The sequence below is a fragment of the Ips typographus genome, linkage group LG3, assembly GCF_016097725.1.
Source record: "Ips typographus isolate SLU linkage group LG3, UJ_Ityp_2.0, whole genome shotgun sequence".
NCBI classification, from domain to species: domain Eukaryota; kingdom Metazoa; phylum Arthropoda; class Insecta; order Coleoptera; family Curculionidae; genus Ips; species Ips typographus.
Window position 1 is genome coordinate 21,055,512 of NC_138424.1, and position 16,343 is coordinate 21,071,854.

The 16,343-nt window shown below is 34.4% G+C and overlaps 1 protein-coding gene across 13 annotated transcripts in view; it reads right to left on the reverse strand.

Moving 5' to 3' along the window:
- Nucleotides 1–16,343, reverse strand: part of Nipped-A (Transcription-associated protein Nipped-A) — a 128,521-nt gene that overhangs the window by 44,902 nt on the left and 67,276 nt on the right. For 11 of the 13 annotated variants that reach the window (XM_081976126.1, XM_081976125.1, XM_081976124.1 and 8 more), the window contains exons 28-35: nt 13,166–13,269; nt 12,936–13,106; nt 12,685–12,882; nt 10,810–11,082; nt 8,965–9,160; nt 6,034–6,716; nt 180–335; nt 24–125 (exon numbers count right to left, since the gene is read on the reverse strand). In XM_081976126.1, the coding sequence (XP_081832252.1) occupies nt 24–125; nt 180–335; nt 6,034–6,716; nt 8,965–9,160; nt 10,810–11,082; nt 12,685–12,882; nt 12,936–13,106; nt 13,166–13,269 (1,883 nt within the window). The remainder of the gene's footprint in view (nt 1–23; nt 126–179; nt 336–6,033; nt 6,717–8,964; nt 9,161–10,809; nt 11,083–12,684; nt 12,883–12,935; nt 13,107–13,165; nt 13,270–16,343) is intronic. The other 2 variants (XM_081976127.1, XM_081976119.1) reach the window with 1 other exon arrangement.

The following is a 16,343-nucleotide window of genomic DNA, read 5'->3' on the forward strand; positions in this document are numbered from 1 at the left end:
AACAGCAGTTAAACCGTTAATACCTCGATAAACTCGAAATGTTTATTAATCATTTTGGTTATCGTTTCCGCTCTGCTCAGAGGTTTTTCGTCCGGCTGCGACTCAACCTTATCCATGTCGATTACCTTCAATAGATTAATCAGAATTACAATGTAGACAACAGTAAACAAAAAACTCACTTCTTCCTTGATTTCGGTGCAATCGTAAAATTTTACGTTTTCCGGATGGGTTCTTTGGAATTCGTTGAGTTTTTCCTGCTTGATTACCGAGGTTATACTGGGTAGAATGCTGCTTTCGTGGGCCATTTCGATACCCATCGATGGAGCCGCAGTCACCTTGAAAATCAAAATTTCTCTTTGAAATGATGGATCAAAAATTGTACTTAAACATGTTTCCAACTGTGTAAAATTGGTTAAGATTGACAACAAAGGTATACAATATGTTGTAAAGTGTTAAAAATGATCAAAAGTGCCTAAATAACCTGTAAATTGGACTAAGCATGTTGCCAACTGTCTAAAATTGGTAAAAACTGACATCAAAACTCTAAATTATGTTGGAAAGTGTTAAAATGATCAAAAGTGTCTAAACAACCTGTAAACTGCACTAAACATGTTGCTAACTGTCTAAAATTGATAAAGATTGGCAACAAAAGTCTAAATTATGTTGGAAAGTGTTAAAAATGATCAAGTGTCTAAACAGCCTGTAAATTGGACTAAACATGTTGCCAAGTGTCTAAAATTGATAAAGATTGGCAACAAAAGTCTAAATTATGTTGGAAAGTGTCTAAAAAACTTCAAAAGTGTCTGAACAGCCTGTAAATTGGACTAAACATGTTTCCAACTGTCTAAAATTGGTAAAAACTGACATCAAAACTCTAAATTATGTTGGAAAGTGTCTAAAAATGTTCAAAAGTGTCTGAACAGCCTGTAAATTGGACTAAACATGTTTCCAACTGTCTAAAATTGGTAAAAACTGACATCAAAACTCTAAATTATGTTGGAAAGTGTCTAAAAATGTTCAAAAGTGTCTGAACAGCCTGTAAATTGGACTAAACATGTTTCCAACTGTTTAAAATTGGTAAAAACTGACATCAAAACTCTAAATTATGTTGAAAAGTGTTAAAAATGATTAAAAGTGTCTAAACAGCCTGTAAATTGGACTAAAGATGTTGCCAAGTGTCTAAAATTGATACAGATTGGTAACAAAAGTCTAAATTATGTTGGAAAGTGTCTAAAAAACTTCAAAAGTGTCTGAACAACCTGTAAATTGGACTAAACATGTTGCCAACTAACTAAAATTGATAAAGATTGGCAACAAATGTCTAAATTATGTTGGAAAGTGTCTAAAAAACTTAAAAAGTATCTGAACAACCTGTAAATTGGACTAAACATGTTGCCAACTAACTAAAATTAATGAAGATTGGCCACAAAAGTCTAAATTATGTTGGAAAGTGTCTAAAAAACTTCAAAAGTGTCTGAACAGCCTGTAAATTGGACTAAACATGTTGCCAACTGACTAAAATTCATAAAAACTGACATCAAAACTCTAAATTATGTTGGAAAGTGTTAAAAATGTTCAAAAGTGTCTGAACAGCCTGTAAATTGGACTAAACATGTTGCAACTGTCTAAAATTGGTAAAAACTGACATCAAAACTCTAAATTATGTTGGAATGTGTCTAAAAATGTTCAAAAGTGTCTAAACAGCCTGTAAATTGGACTAAACATGTTGCCAACAGTCTAAAATTGGTAAAAACTGACATCAAAAGTCTAAATTATGTTGGAAAGTGTTAAGAATGATCAAAAGTGTCTAAACAGCCTGTAAATTGCACTAAACATGTTGCCAACTAAAATTGATAAAGATGGGCAACAAAAGTCTAAATTATGTTGGAAAGTGTTAAAAATGATCAAAAGTGTCTAAACAGCCTGTAAATTGGACTAAACATGTTGCCAACAGTCTAAAATTGATAAAAACTGACATCAAAACTCTAATATATGTTGGAAAGTGTTAAGAATGATCAAAAGTATCTAAACAGCCTGTAAATTGGACTAAACATGTTGCCAACTGTCTAAAATTGATAAAGATTGGCAACAAAAGTCTAAATGATGTTGGAAAGTGTCTAAAAAAGTTCAAAAGTATCTGAACAGCCTGTAAATTGGACTAAACATGTTGCCAACTGTCTAAAATTGATAAAGATTGGCAACAAATGTCTAAATTATGTTGGAAAGTGTCTAAAAAACTTCAAAAGTGTCTGAACAGCCTGTAAATTGGACTAAACATGTTGCCAACTGACTAAAATTGATAAAAACTGACATCAAAACTCTAAATTATGTTGGAAAGTGTTAAAAATGTTCAAAAGTGTCTGAACAGCCTGTAAATTGGACTAAACATGTTGCCAACTGTCTAAAATTGGTAAAAACTGACATCAAAACTCTAAATTATGTTGAAAAGTGTTAAAAATGATTAAAAGTGTCTAAACAGCCTGTAAATTGGACTAAAGATGTTGCCAAGTGTCTAAAATTGATACAGATTGGTAACAAAAGTCTAAATTATGTTGGAAAGTGTTAAAAATGATCAAAAGTGTCTAAACAGCCTGTAAATTGCACTAAACATGTTGCCAACTGACTAAAATTGATAAAAACTGACATCAAAACTCTAAATTATGTTGGAAAGTGTTAAGAATGATCAAAAGTGTCTAAACAGCCTGTAAATTGCACTAAACATGTTGCCAACTGACTAAAATTGATAAAAACTGACATCAAAACTCTAAATTATGTTGGAAAGTGTTAAAAATGTTCAAAAGTGTCTGAACAGCCTGTAAATTGGACTAAACATGTTGCCAACTGTCTAAAATTGGTAAAAACTGACATCAAAACTCTAAATTATGTTGGAAAGTGTTAAAAATGATTAAAAGTGTCTAAACAGCCTGTAAATTGGACTAAAGATGTTGCCAAGTGTCTAAAATTGATACAGATTGGTAACAAAAGTCTAAATTATGTTGGAAAGTGTTAAAAATGATCAAAAGTGTCTAAACAGCCTGTAAATTGGACTAAACATGTTGCCAACAGTCTAAAATTGGTAAAAACTGACATCAAAAGTCTAAATTATGTTGGAAAGTGTTAAGAATGATCAAAAGTGTCTAAACAGCCTGTAAATTGCACTAAACATGTTGCCAACTGACTAAAATTGATAAAAACTGACATCAAAACTCTAAATTATGTTGGAAAGTGTTAAAAATGTTCAAAAGTGTCTGAACAGCCTGTAAATTGGACTAAACATGTTGCCAACTGTCTAAAATTGGTAAAAACTGACATCAAAACTCTAAATTATGTTGGAATGTGTCTAAAAATGTTCAAAAGTGTCTGAACAGCCTGTAAATTGGACTAAACATGTTGCCAACTGTCTAAAATTGGTAAAAACTGACATCAAAACTCTAAATTATGTTGGAAAGTGTTAAAAATGTACAAAAGTGTCTGAACTGCCAGTAAATTGGACTAAAAATGTTGCCAAATGTCTAAAATTGGTAAAAACTGACATCAAAACTCTAAATTATGTTGAAAAGTGTTAAAAATGATTAAAAGTGTCTAAACAGCCTGTAAATTGGACTAAAGATGTTGCCAACAGTCTAAAATTGGTAAAAACTGACATCAAAAGTCTAAATTATGTTGGAAAGTGTTAAAAATGATCAAAAGTGTCTAAACAGCCTGTAAATTGGACTAAACATGTTGCCAACAGTCTAAAATTGGTAAAAACTGACATCAAAAGTCTAAATTATGTTGGAAAGTGTTAAGAATGATCAAAAGTGTCTAAACAGCCTGTAAATTGCACTAAACATGTTGCCGACTAAAATTGATAAAGATGGGCAACAAAAGTCTAAATTATGTTGGAAAGTGTTAAAAATGATCAGAAGTGTCTAAACAGCCTGTAAATTGGACTAAACATGTTGCCAAGTGTCTAAAATTCGTAAAAACTGACATCAAAACTCTAAATTATGTTGGAAAGTGTTAAGAATGATCAAAAGTGTCTAAACAGCCTGTAAATTGCACTAAACATGTTGCCAACTGACTAAAATTGATAAAAACTGACATCAAAACTCTAAATTATGTTGGAAAGTGTTAAAAATGTTCAAAAGTGTCTGAACAGCCTGTAAATTGGACTAAACATGTTGCCAACTGTCTAAAATTGGTAAAAACTGACATCAAAACTCTAAATTATGTTGGAATGTGTCTAAAAATGTTCAAAAGTGTCTGAACAGCCTGTAAATTGGACTAAACATGTTGCCAACTGTCTAAAATTGGTAAAAACTGACATCAAAACTCTAAATTATGTTGGAAAGTGTTAAAAATGTACAAAAGTGTCTGAACTGCCAGTAAATTGGACTAAAAATGTTGCCAAATGTCTAAAATTGGTAAAAACTGACATCAAAACTCTAAATTATGTTGAAAAGTGTTAAAAATGATTAAAAGTGTCTAAACAGCCTGTAAATTGGACTAAAGATGTTGCCAACAGTCTAAAATTGGTAAAAACTGACATCAAAAGTCTAAATTATGTTGGAAAGTGTTAAAAATGATCAAAAGTGTCTAAACAGCCTGTAAATTGGACTAAACATGTTGCCAACAGTCTAAAATTGGTAAAAACTGACATCAAAAGTCTAAATTATGTTGGAAAGTGTTAAGAATGATCAAAAGTGTCTAAACAGCCTGTAAATTGCACTAAACATGTTGCCGACTAAAATTGATAAAGATGGGCAACAAAAGTCTAAATTATGTTGGAAAGTGTTAAAAATGATCAGAAGTGTCTAAACAGCCTGTAAATTGGACTAAACATGTTGCCAAGTGTCTAAAATTCGTAAAAACTGACATCAAAACTCTAAATTATGTTGGAAAGTGTTAAAAATGTACAAAAGAGTCTAAACAGCCTGTAAATTAGGCACTTAAGGAAAACAGCTGATGTACCACAAAAATTTTAGTTAGGGCAAACACCGTAAAATTCAGTGTGGTGTCTTATGAGCTTTAACGTGTTACTTGCAGTTTTCTTGTGATTTTGAGCTTTTTAAAGCAGTTAAAAGTGATTTATAAATTCTAATCAGAGAGAGAATAAGTATGAGTAACTACTATGTAGTTCAATAAGATGCTTTTTGTGATTTGGGGTTAAAACACGTGGAATACGGAAAAACCTCTACATTGTCCCTGTTTCCTCTACTTCCACATTTGATCACACAACAAAAACCAGGCATATTCTTCTTGTAAATTTCAAAAACTATAAATTTATGATAAATAAATCCCTATTTCCCATAAGAAGGTATGGACTGTTTGCCCTAACAAAAATTTACGTCTGTCCAAAACAGCTGTTGATGACAGTTTGTCGAAGTGCCTAATTGGACTAAACATGTTGCCAACTGTGTAAAATTGATAAAAACTGGCATCAAAATTCTAAATTATGTTGAAAAGTATTAAAAATGTTGAAAATTGCCTAAACAGCCTGTAAAATCGACTAAACATGTTGCCAACTAACTAAAATTGATTTAGTTTAATGGCAAAGTTGCCAATTGTCTAAAAATGTTCAACAATACATAAACAGCTGATAAAGCCAACTGTCGGTTAAATCGAGAAAAGGAGGATGTTTTGTAGTCTTTTAGTATGTAATTTACACTGCTGCCAAACTTCTTTCAGTTACATACTAATTTTTTTGTCACCTTACTTTTGACAGCTTTAATGTCTATGTTCAGTATTTAATATAAAAAAATTGCCATTTTAACCATTTTCTTGTTCATCTTTTCATTGCAGGAGCGCAGCCACTTCTCAATAACATTAAAAATAAATTTTAGAACACCAATACTTGAGAAATGTCGTGTAAAAATGACAACCACAAATAGCAGAGATGTGAATTGATTAATAATAATTATTAAACCGTAAATACGCTGTAGATTGTAAAAAATCACCGGAAACGTCAACTTTCTCTTCATTTTTGTAACACAAGAATATTTTAAAGATAGACAAGTAGTTTCAATGTAAAATGAAGCAAAAAGTACTTACCAAACACAATTCAATAGCTTGCTTGATCCAATAATGTTGTCCGATTGCTTCCCAATTTTGCGAACAAATAATATACAAAAGCCTGTCGTAGAGCCGTCTCCTCATACTTTCGTCGAACAACTTGAAAAATTTCGCCCTAATATGCGGCTGAGTGCATCGTAGACCGGCCAAAAAAGCGGGCTCCAACTTGGACGTGAGTTCCGTATTCTTCAAATGCTCATCCGTATAAACGTAATTGATCAACTCCAAAAATTGAGCGTTCAACTCGGAATCGTCCGGAAACCGTTTCTCCACGTACTGCGTCAACTTGACCAGTAAAATCGATTTTTCCCGCGCGCTCGGCGCTTGACTCAACGGATTTTTGTTCTTCATCCACTCTTCCAGCATCTTGGTGATCGCCTTCATCACTTTGACGTCCTGCGTTTTCTCCATCAGGCCTACCAGGATGGCGCCTATGAAGGTTTTTCGCATCTCCACGTCCAGCGCCTCTACTCGGGTTTTCACCAGGTCCAGGCAGAGTATTAGCACGTCCACGGTGCGGGACGCAAACTCTTGCGCAGTGGGTTGTAAGTGTTCTTTGGCCAGTCGATGCAGGACGAGCATGAAGGGGGAAATCATAATGTCTAAGTAGGTTGGTCGGTTGGTGCAGGCCGCTTTCAGCAACATTACCGTTCCAAAGAATGCTTCAAAAAAAAATCCAAAAAGTAAGTTTTAATGAAATGACCAATTGAACTAAAAAACCAAAAATGTATTGGATTTTTGCAATCTAAAATCTCAATAGTGAAACGTACTAAGAAGGCAATTAATTGACATTTTTATGTTGAAAAAACTGTAAATGACAATATTTTTTCCTGTATTTTAAAGATCACGTGTACTTGAGCGTATTATACTCCCAAGTGACGCACTACTACTGTTGAAAGTTTGATTCGCAAGTTTCTTTTTATTGGCGTGAATTGGTACCGTTTTAGTAATACTAGAGAATGCTCCTGAAGATGCTTTAACAGGGGAAACCTTTGACTTTGTGTTTATTTATGGTACAACCAGACTTTCTTGAATTTGGGATTGATCACCGAGTAAGAGATGGCCCAAGGTAATTTCCCTTGAAAAGAATTTTCTAAAAACACGCCGCAAATTGTTATTCGTAACTCAGTGACGTTAAATGACAGCTCAAGACGTTAAATTTGACAGTTATGGCACTTTAAAGCGTTGTTTATGGTCAGGTGTTACTTACGTTAAACATGAAACTATCAAATGCAAAACCGTTGTCCCTTGTATTGTTACACCTCAATAAAGCCCGAAATTTGACATTTGTGACACTTTGGTGATATGTTTCTTACACTTGACAGCAGGCAACTGTCAAAACTTACTCAGCACTGACATACAACTGAAATGCGCAGATTGGTTGTATTTCTTTTACAAATCGCATTGCGAGTTGTATTTATAGCTCCACAGAGTTAAATTTAGCGGGTGTGACATTAACAGACATTTTGATAAGTTTTTTACGTCACCTGACAGCTGTCAAAAATTACGTAGGTACGTAGTGACGCGAAAATTACCAATCTCTCGCACTTCTTCGAAGAATGGCATTTTATACCTTCAGGTCACTGGTGAGTGAGTTTTGACAGTTATGACAGTTGTCACGTGACGCAAACATAGTATTAAAGTGTTCCTTAACCTCCCAACTGTCAAATTTCTTGCCATGGAGCTGTAAACACAATTTCAAGTGTACTTTCCAAAATTAGCAACTATTGCTAGTTTTATAGTGTCAGATCACTGGTGAATGGGTTTCGAAAGTTATGACAGCTGTCACGTGACGTAGTATAAGTGTTCCTTAACGTCAGAACTGTCAAGTTTGGCTCCATGGAGCTGTAAAGACTACTTCAGTGTGGTTCTTCCAAGAAACACATCTATTTGGCATTTTATACCTTCAGGTCACTGATGAGTAAGTTTTGACAGTTATGACAGCTGTCACGTGACGTAATATAAGGGTTCGTTAACGTCAGAACTGTCAAGTTTGGCTCCATGGAGCTGTAAAGACTACTTACAGTGTGGTTCTTGCAAGAAACACATCTATTTGGCATTTTATACCTTCAGGTCACTGATGAGTAAGTTTTGACAGTTATGACAGCTGTCACGTGACACATGCATCGTACTAAAGTGTTCCTTAACGTCCCAACTGTCAAATTTGACTCCATGGAGCTTTAAACATAATTTCCAGTGTACTTTCCAAAATTAGCAACTATTTCTAGTTTTATAGTGTCAGGTCACTGGTGAACCGGGTTCGAAAGTTATGACAGCTGTCACGTGACGTAGTATAAGTGTTCCTTAACGTCAGAACTGTCAAGTTTGGCTCCATGGAGCTGTAAAGACTACTTACAGTGTGGTTCTTCCAAGAAATACATCTATTTGGCATTTTATACCTTCAGGTCACTGATGAGTAAGTTTTGACAGTTATGACATCTGTCACGTGACACAAGCAACATATTAAAGTGTTTCTTAACGCTCCAACTGTCAAATTTGACTCCATAGAGCTTTAAACACAATTTCCAGTGTACTTTCCAAAATTAGCAACTATTTCCAGTTTTATAGTGTCCGGTCACTGGTAAACCGGTTTCGAAAGTTAGGACAGCTGTCACGTGACGTAGTATAAGTGTTCCTTAACGTCAGAACTGTCAAATTTGCCTCCCAAGTTACAATTGTCAAGATAACCAGTTTCCATTTGTAAAATTCAAATGTTTGCTTTAAAATAATAACGTAATTTAAACCAATTTCTATTCTTTAACGTTATTAAGGACGAAACGAATTTTGACAATTTAAAGACATATTTTTTTAGATAAATCACGAGACGATTGCTTGGACTAATTTGTGGGATAATATTTCTCTAAAATCTACGTTATTTACTACGTTAAACTAACTTGAACATCAACTTACCGACTGGTGACTTATTCTTTTCGTAAGCGTTCAATCCTGCCAGAATTTCCGAGTTAATTTTCGAGTAAAGAACGTCCAGTTCCCTAATCTTATTAACCCGCTCTAGAGGAAACAGCTGGAACAGTTTGACCAACAGATTGTGCGTCATTTGGATGATTTTCTCGTCTGAAGACAAAGCGCAAGCGGCCAATCCTTCCTAAAATAGTCAAACAAACCTTACTTTTAGATATTAGGTTCAGTCAGTTGTCAATGATTTTTACTGTTCTCGCGGAGTGAGTTTACTCGTGCGTCACGAAGGCTACGTCATTTATAATCACATGAATCAAATCAAGTTTTCGTCAACAAACCTGTTGTGTTCATATTATAGAAAAGGGGGTGTCTAAAGCTTCGTCACGTTTAAAATTTTGCGTATATTGTCAGTCAGAAAGTAGAGATCTTTGGCTGCAAATTTGCACTAAAACAACCTTATACCGAAGCAAATCAAAAATATCTTGACCGAAATAACATTTTTTATTTATGAGAAGTCCCCGTTTGAATCATAGAATTCCGTCTAAATTTCAAACCTAATTTATTTACCAAAATTCGCAGAGATGTATTACCAATATGTAGTATTTTTTTAACTTTAAGCTCTTGATTTAGGTTCTGGATGGTTACATGTTCCTCTAAAATAAATACAACAAATTAAAAATTCAATAAGACATTCTGAGTGATGCTGTAGTATCTCATATCTCATTTTCAGGTTGCAATCCACTAATTTTATTTTAAACTCGCTGGAAAACATTTTAGACGCTTATTTTATTTTTTCTATGACTTTATTATTAATATGTTCGAAATTTTTATGAAAAATCTATAATGCAACCCAAAAATCTCAGTCTCTGGAAACAATGAAATGTTAATAGATGTTTCTTACAAAAGTTGTTATATTTTAGTATTATTAACATACTATCGTTGTACATATCATATAATGTATTTCGAACATCCATTTTAATGCTTTCAAATAAATTAGTGGTCTTTGCCCGTCGATAACGTCTCGATTTAGGTTTTCTAGGTGAGGAAATCATAAGATTACTTGGTTGCTTTTCCCGAATGGAATAAACAGTTTTGCGGGAAATTTTCAAAGCAGCTGCAACCTTCTAGTATCAAAAAATACATCAGTAAGAATATGTAAGATCTTAAAATTTCTTATTTTCTTCCTGAACAGATGATAAAGCTTCTAAAGGTCCTCCATTAGTTTTTTCCAATTCAAAATATTCACAAAGGTTAAGAATTAACTGCTGGGCTTGTCTGTAGAGAATTTTTCCAGGCATTTTCTAAAAAAATACTGTAATAGTAAGTAATTCCGAATTTACGAAAAACCAAATGGCTAAATAAAAATCATAATAGACACTCCCACTTTTTTTCAAAACCGGTTAGCAATTGTGCCAATTTTGGTTAGATCGTGACAGCCGACATAAAAAAAATAAAAATATTAATAATAATATTATGAAAGTACTTACAGTATGTTAAAAGCGTAGAAACAATAGCTCTTAAATAAACTGTGGTGGTGTGGTAAATAGAAAACTTTATAAATGATTAACAACACAAAGAAACGGAAAAGAATTAATAGTAAATAAATCAAATAAATTTCGATGGTTGTCAAACTGACAATGACTGAAATAGAAGCGCTAATCAGTAAATGTTTTTTTCTGGAAGACATTCACTTAGATATTTACCTTTTCTGAAAGTGAACAATAGACAAGGATGAAGTCAATAATCCATGTCTACTTCTAAACGCACGGGTAAACTCAGTCCGCGAGAACAGTAAGGCTCAATTAAAATGTTGTTTGAGTTTGATTTGGTTCTTACTTGAAGATGTTTGTACTGATCCAAGATCTGTTCGCGTTTCAGAACGGTCAACAAGAACGTCAGCAATTCCAATGCAGTGGACACGCTCGATATATTGTAAGTGGCTTGCGTGACCGTTTCCAGGATTTTATTGAAGAAAGCCAAATTGAGATCGACCGGCACTTGCCACAATTCCGGTTTTAATGCGCTTTTCAACAGGACCACGCAACGGCGCGACAACACCTCCGAAGGACTGGCGCTCCCTGGAGTCACTGGAGTCTGTTGACCGATTTCCTGCAAAGTTGAAGATTTGACCGTTGAAAAAACGCCTGGATTACTACTAAACAGAGCTGTCGCAATTACTCAAAAAAAGTAATTAAATTACAATTACCAACTACTCTCAAATTCGTGAAAGTAGTTGAATTACAATTAGTCAATGTTTTTAAAATGTAGTTGAACTACCAATTACTTCAGTAAAGTAGTTGAATTAATAGACAATTACAGTAGTTCAACTACTGGCATTAATTCAATTACTGATAAAATGTAGTTGAACTACTCAAGAGCCAAAAGGCCAAAAGAATCGCTAGAAAATATTTTCAGTTTCAGGAAATGTCCTCAAGAGGACGTACTAACAACTTTAACTTAAAAAAAGTGCACATCTCCAAAATTTCAAATTCAATGGCACTTTGAAAATACTTGCAAACGGATGCTACGTTTACTAGCAACAACTTTGATTAAAACCTTTTTTCTCCATTTCTTGACTTAAAGTGGTGGGGGTAAGTCAAAAGTTGCTTTAAAAAAACTGCGATAACTTCGAAACCCTTTGTCGTAGAACATTAAGTTTGGCACCATTGAAAAGAGCAGGTTTTTTTCTATTAAATGCTCCATAAATAATTATTTAAAGTTGTTTTCTTTCGTCCACAGGTGGCGCTTTTTACAAAGAAATATTATTTTACCGCCTAACTCAAAAAAATTAAATGCAACCTATAGCGTTGTTTAATGTTAAAATGAAGAGAACAAAATACTACACCAGGCAGCGAAAATCGCAACTTTTTTCATTTAATTTGCATTTAATTTTTTTGAGTTAGGCGGTAAAACAGTAGGTCTTTGTAAAACGCCCCATCTGTGGACGAAAGAAAACAACTTTAAGTAATTATTTATGGGGCATCTAATAGAAAAAAACCTGCTCTTTTCAATGGTGCCAAACTAAATATTCTACGACAAAGGGTTTCGAAGTTATCGCCGTTTCTTTTAAGCAACATTTGACCTACCCCCACCACCTTATGTCAAGAGATGGAGAAAAAGGTTTTAATCAAGGTTGTTGCTAGTAAACGTAGCTTCCGTTTGCAAGTATTTTCAAAGGGCCATTAAAATTTTGAAGATATGCACATTTTTTAAGTTAAAGTTGTTAGTACGCCCTCTTGTGGACATTTCCTGAAACTGAAAATATTTTCTACCGATTATTTTATAAGGAATTTTTTTTTTTCAAAGCTCTACGATCAACCGTTAAGTCAAAAAAGCCGAGAGCCACTCTTATTTGGACACCCTGTACCTACATAATAAGAAAAAATGGATAGTTCCATTACTTTAACATTATTTGTAATTCAACTACTCTGAAAGTAGTTCAATTACTCTGAAAGTAATTCAACTACTTTCAAAGTGGTTCAATTACAGAACAAATCGTAAAATCAATTACCAATTACAACTACTTTTGCTGAGTAATTGAAAAATCAATTACAATTATTGTTTTTGAAAAGTAATCTAATTACAGTAGTTCAATTACTTAAAATTAATTGAACTACATTTTCCAATTAAAGTAAATCAACTACCGACAGCTCTGCTACTAAACTATACAATTTGGTATAAAAAGTAGTTCAAATGACTAATCCCCAGTACCTGACAAGCTAAACGTAGTAAAAAGTTCAACACAGTGTCCGTGTGTCTTTTATCGATGTGATCGGGCACGGACGGTTCCTTTTTGACCGGAACCGCCATGGGAGTTCCGGAAGTGGAAGCGACCGCCATCTTTTTCCGGGCCTGTTCCGACCCGTCTTCGTTCAAAAGCCTTCTTGATGTTCCGTCTGAGTTTTGGGCCTACAAAACACCAGCTCACGCAAGAGAGAAGAAGAAGAGAGAAATGAATTTACGTCAGGTGAAACGTTCTCCTCCTTGATACCGCACAGTGCCCATTTGATGATCACTTCTACTAGTTCGACGGCCAGTTTGCGGTGGTCCATACCGGAGGTTGGACTGAATCCTAACCGTTGTATCGAACTGACCATGTGTTGTACTAAATCGTGTCGAACTGGGTAATAAACCTTAACAAACAAATATAACATTACCCCTTAATTAAATTACAAAGGCGTTACTAGGTTACCTTGTAATGTTTTACAACAAGTTGCAATATGTGAAAAAGTTGTTGCATTGAGTGGCCTTCGTCCGTTAAAATTTTCTTAGTCCAATGTGTTAACAGGTCGTAACCTAAAACCAATTTTTAGTGAGCAATTTTGTGATTTTTACGTTTTAGTAGCAATCAAAATAATTTCCCTCTTTATTTAAGTTATTGGAGCAACTTTAACTCTAAAACTGGACAAAAACTTTCTGTTAATATCTTTTTACTGTGGTGTTAAGTTGAGTAACTTTCATTTTCAGAGTTCATGGGAAAAAAAACTAAAATTTGAAACTTGCACAAATTATGAGTCAAATTGTGTTTCAGATCAGTTGAGTGTGTTTTCTGCTTTTTTCTGTTTGGTTATTTCAGTTTAACAAAAACCAGGATTTTTTATTAAAAAAAAACAGTACGGCCCTGGTTTCAGGGTTCAATTTACTAGCATCAATGACTTTCAGGTCCGTACCTTCCCAAATACCCAAATTATAGGCCAAACTATGTTTCAAGTCAATTGAGTGTGTTTTCTGCTATTTTCTGTTAAGTTATTCCAGTTTAACAAAAACCAGCACTTTTTTATAAAAAAATTATCAGTACGGCCCTGGTTTCAGTGTTCAATTTACTAGCATCAGTGACTTTCAGGGCAGTACCTGCCCAAATACCCAAATTATAAGCCAAACTGTGTTTCAAGTCAATTGAGTGTGTTTTCTGCTATTTTCTGTTTGATTATTCCAGTTTAACAAAAAACAGCATTTTTTATTAAAAAAAATCAGTACGGCCCTGATTTCAGGGTTCAATTTACTAGCATCAGTGACTATCAGGTCCGTACCTGCCCAAATACCCAAATTAAAGGCCAAACTGTGTTTCAAGTCAATTGAGTGTGTTTTCTGATATTTTCAGTTTGGTTATTCCAGTTTAACAAAAACCAGCATTTTTTATAAAAAAAAATTCAGTACGGCCCTGGTTTCAGGGTTCAATTTACTAGCATCAGTGACTTTCAGGTCCGTACCTGCCCAAATACCCAAATTATAGGCCAAACTATGTTTCAAGTCAATTGAGTGTGTTTTCTGCCATTTTCTGTTTGGTTATTCCAGTTTGACGAAAACCAGCATTTTTTTATTAAAAAAAATCAGTACGGCCCTGATTTCAGGGTTCAATTTACTAGCATCAGTGACTATCAGGTCCGTACCTGCCCAAATACCCAAATTATAGGCCAAACTGTGTTTCAAGTCAATTGAGTGTGTTTTCTGCTATTTTCAGTTTGGTTACTCCAGTTTAACAAAAATCAGCATTTTTTATAAAAAAAATTCAGTACAGCCCTGGTTTCAGGGTTCACTTTACTAGCATCAGTGACTTTCAGGTCCGTACCTGCCCAAATACCCAAATCATAGGCCAAACTATGTTTCAAGTCAATTGAGTGTGTTTTCTGCTATTTTCTGTTAAGTTATTCCAGTTTAACAAAAACCAGCATTTTTTTATAAAAAAATAATCAGTACGGCCCTGGTTTCAGGGTTCAATTTACTAGCATCAGTGACTTTCAGGTCCGTACATGCCCAAATACCCAAATTATAGGCCAAACTGTGTTTCAAGTCAATTGAGTGTGTTTTCTGCTATTTTCTGTTTGGTTATTCCAGCTTAACAAAATCCAGCATTTTTTATAAAAAAAAAATCAGTACGTCCCTGGTTGCAGGGTTCAATTTACTAGCATCAGTGACTTTCAGGTCCGTACATGCCCAAATACCCAAATTATAGGCCAAACTGCGTTTCAAGTCAATTGAGTGCGTTTTCTGCTATTTTCTGTTTGGTTATTCCAGTTTAACAAAAACCAGAATTTTTTATAAAAAAAAATCAGTACGTCCCTGGTTTCAGGGTTCAATTTACTAGCATCAGTGACTTTCAGGTCCGTACATGCCCAAATACCCAAATTATAGGCCAAACTGTGTTTCAAGTCAATTGAGTGTGTTTTCTGCTATTTTCTGTTTGGTTATTCCAGCTTAACAAAATCCAGCATTTTTTGTAAAAAAAATCCAGTACGGTCCTGGTTTCAGGGTTCAATTTACTAGCATCAGTGACTTTCAGGTCCGTACCTGCCCAACTACCCCAAATTAAAGGCCAAATTGTGTTTCAAGTCACTTGAGTGTGTTTTCTGTTTTTTTTTCAGTTTGGTTATTCCAATTTAACAAAAACCAGCATTTTTTATTAAAAAAATTCAGTACAGCCCTGGTTTCAGAGTTCAATTTACTAGCATCAGTGACTTTCAGGCCCGTACCTGCCCAAATTATAGGCCAAACTGTTTTTCAAGTCAATTGAGTGTGTTTTCTGCTATTTTTAGTTTGGTTATTCCAGTTTAACGAAAACCAGCATTTTTTATTAAAAAAATTCAGTACGGCCCTGGTTTCAGGGTTCAATTTACTAGCATCAGTGACTTTCAGGTCCGTACCTGCCCAAATACCCATATTATAGGCCAAACAGCGTTTCAAGTCAATTGAGTGTGTTTTCTGCTTTTTCCGGTTTGGTTATTCCAGTTTAACAAAAACCAGCATTTTTTATAAAAAAAATTCAGTACGGCCCTGGTTTCAGGGTTCAATTTACTAGCATCAATGACTTTCAGGTCCGTACCTGCTCAAATACCCAAATTATGTAAATAACTAACCCCAAAAAAATTTTACAAACCTAGACTAAACTAGATTATTGTGGGAATTTTGAATCTATGGCCGCATTCGTTTTTAGGCTCCATGGAGCGAGCAGAGCTTTTTTGACGTCACAATGACGTAGTTTGACAATTGGTCAATCTATGGTTTTGCCAAATTACGTCATCGTGGCGTCAAAAACGCTCTGCTCGCTCTATGGAGCTTGAAAACGAATGCGGCCTATAACTTTATCTAATGATGCAGAAAACCTTTCAAGACAGTCTAAAAGCATCAAAAGTTTCTAGAACCGTCTACAAGGTTTCAAATGGCTTAAAAGCAGTCCAGAACCTTCAATGCTCTTTAAACTGTTCAAAAACCTTCCAAATGCTCCTAAAGTAGTCTAAAAAGGTTTCAAAACACTACAGAAACTCCAGAATGCTTCTCAAGCAGTCGAAACCTTTCCAAAAGCTTTTAGAACACTCTAAAGGCTTCCAAATGATCTTCAACTAGTCTAGAAGTTTTCAAATCATTAAAAGACA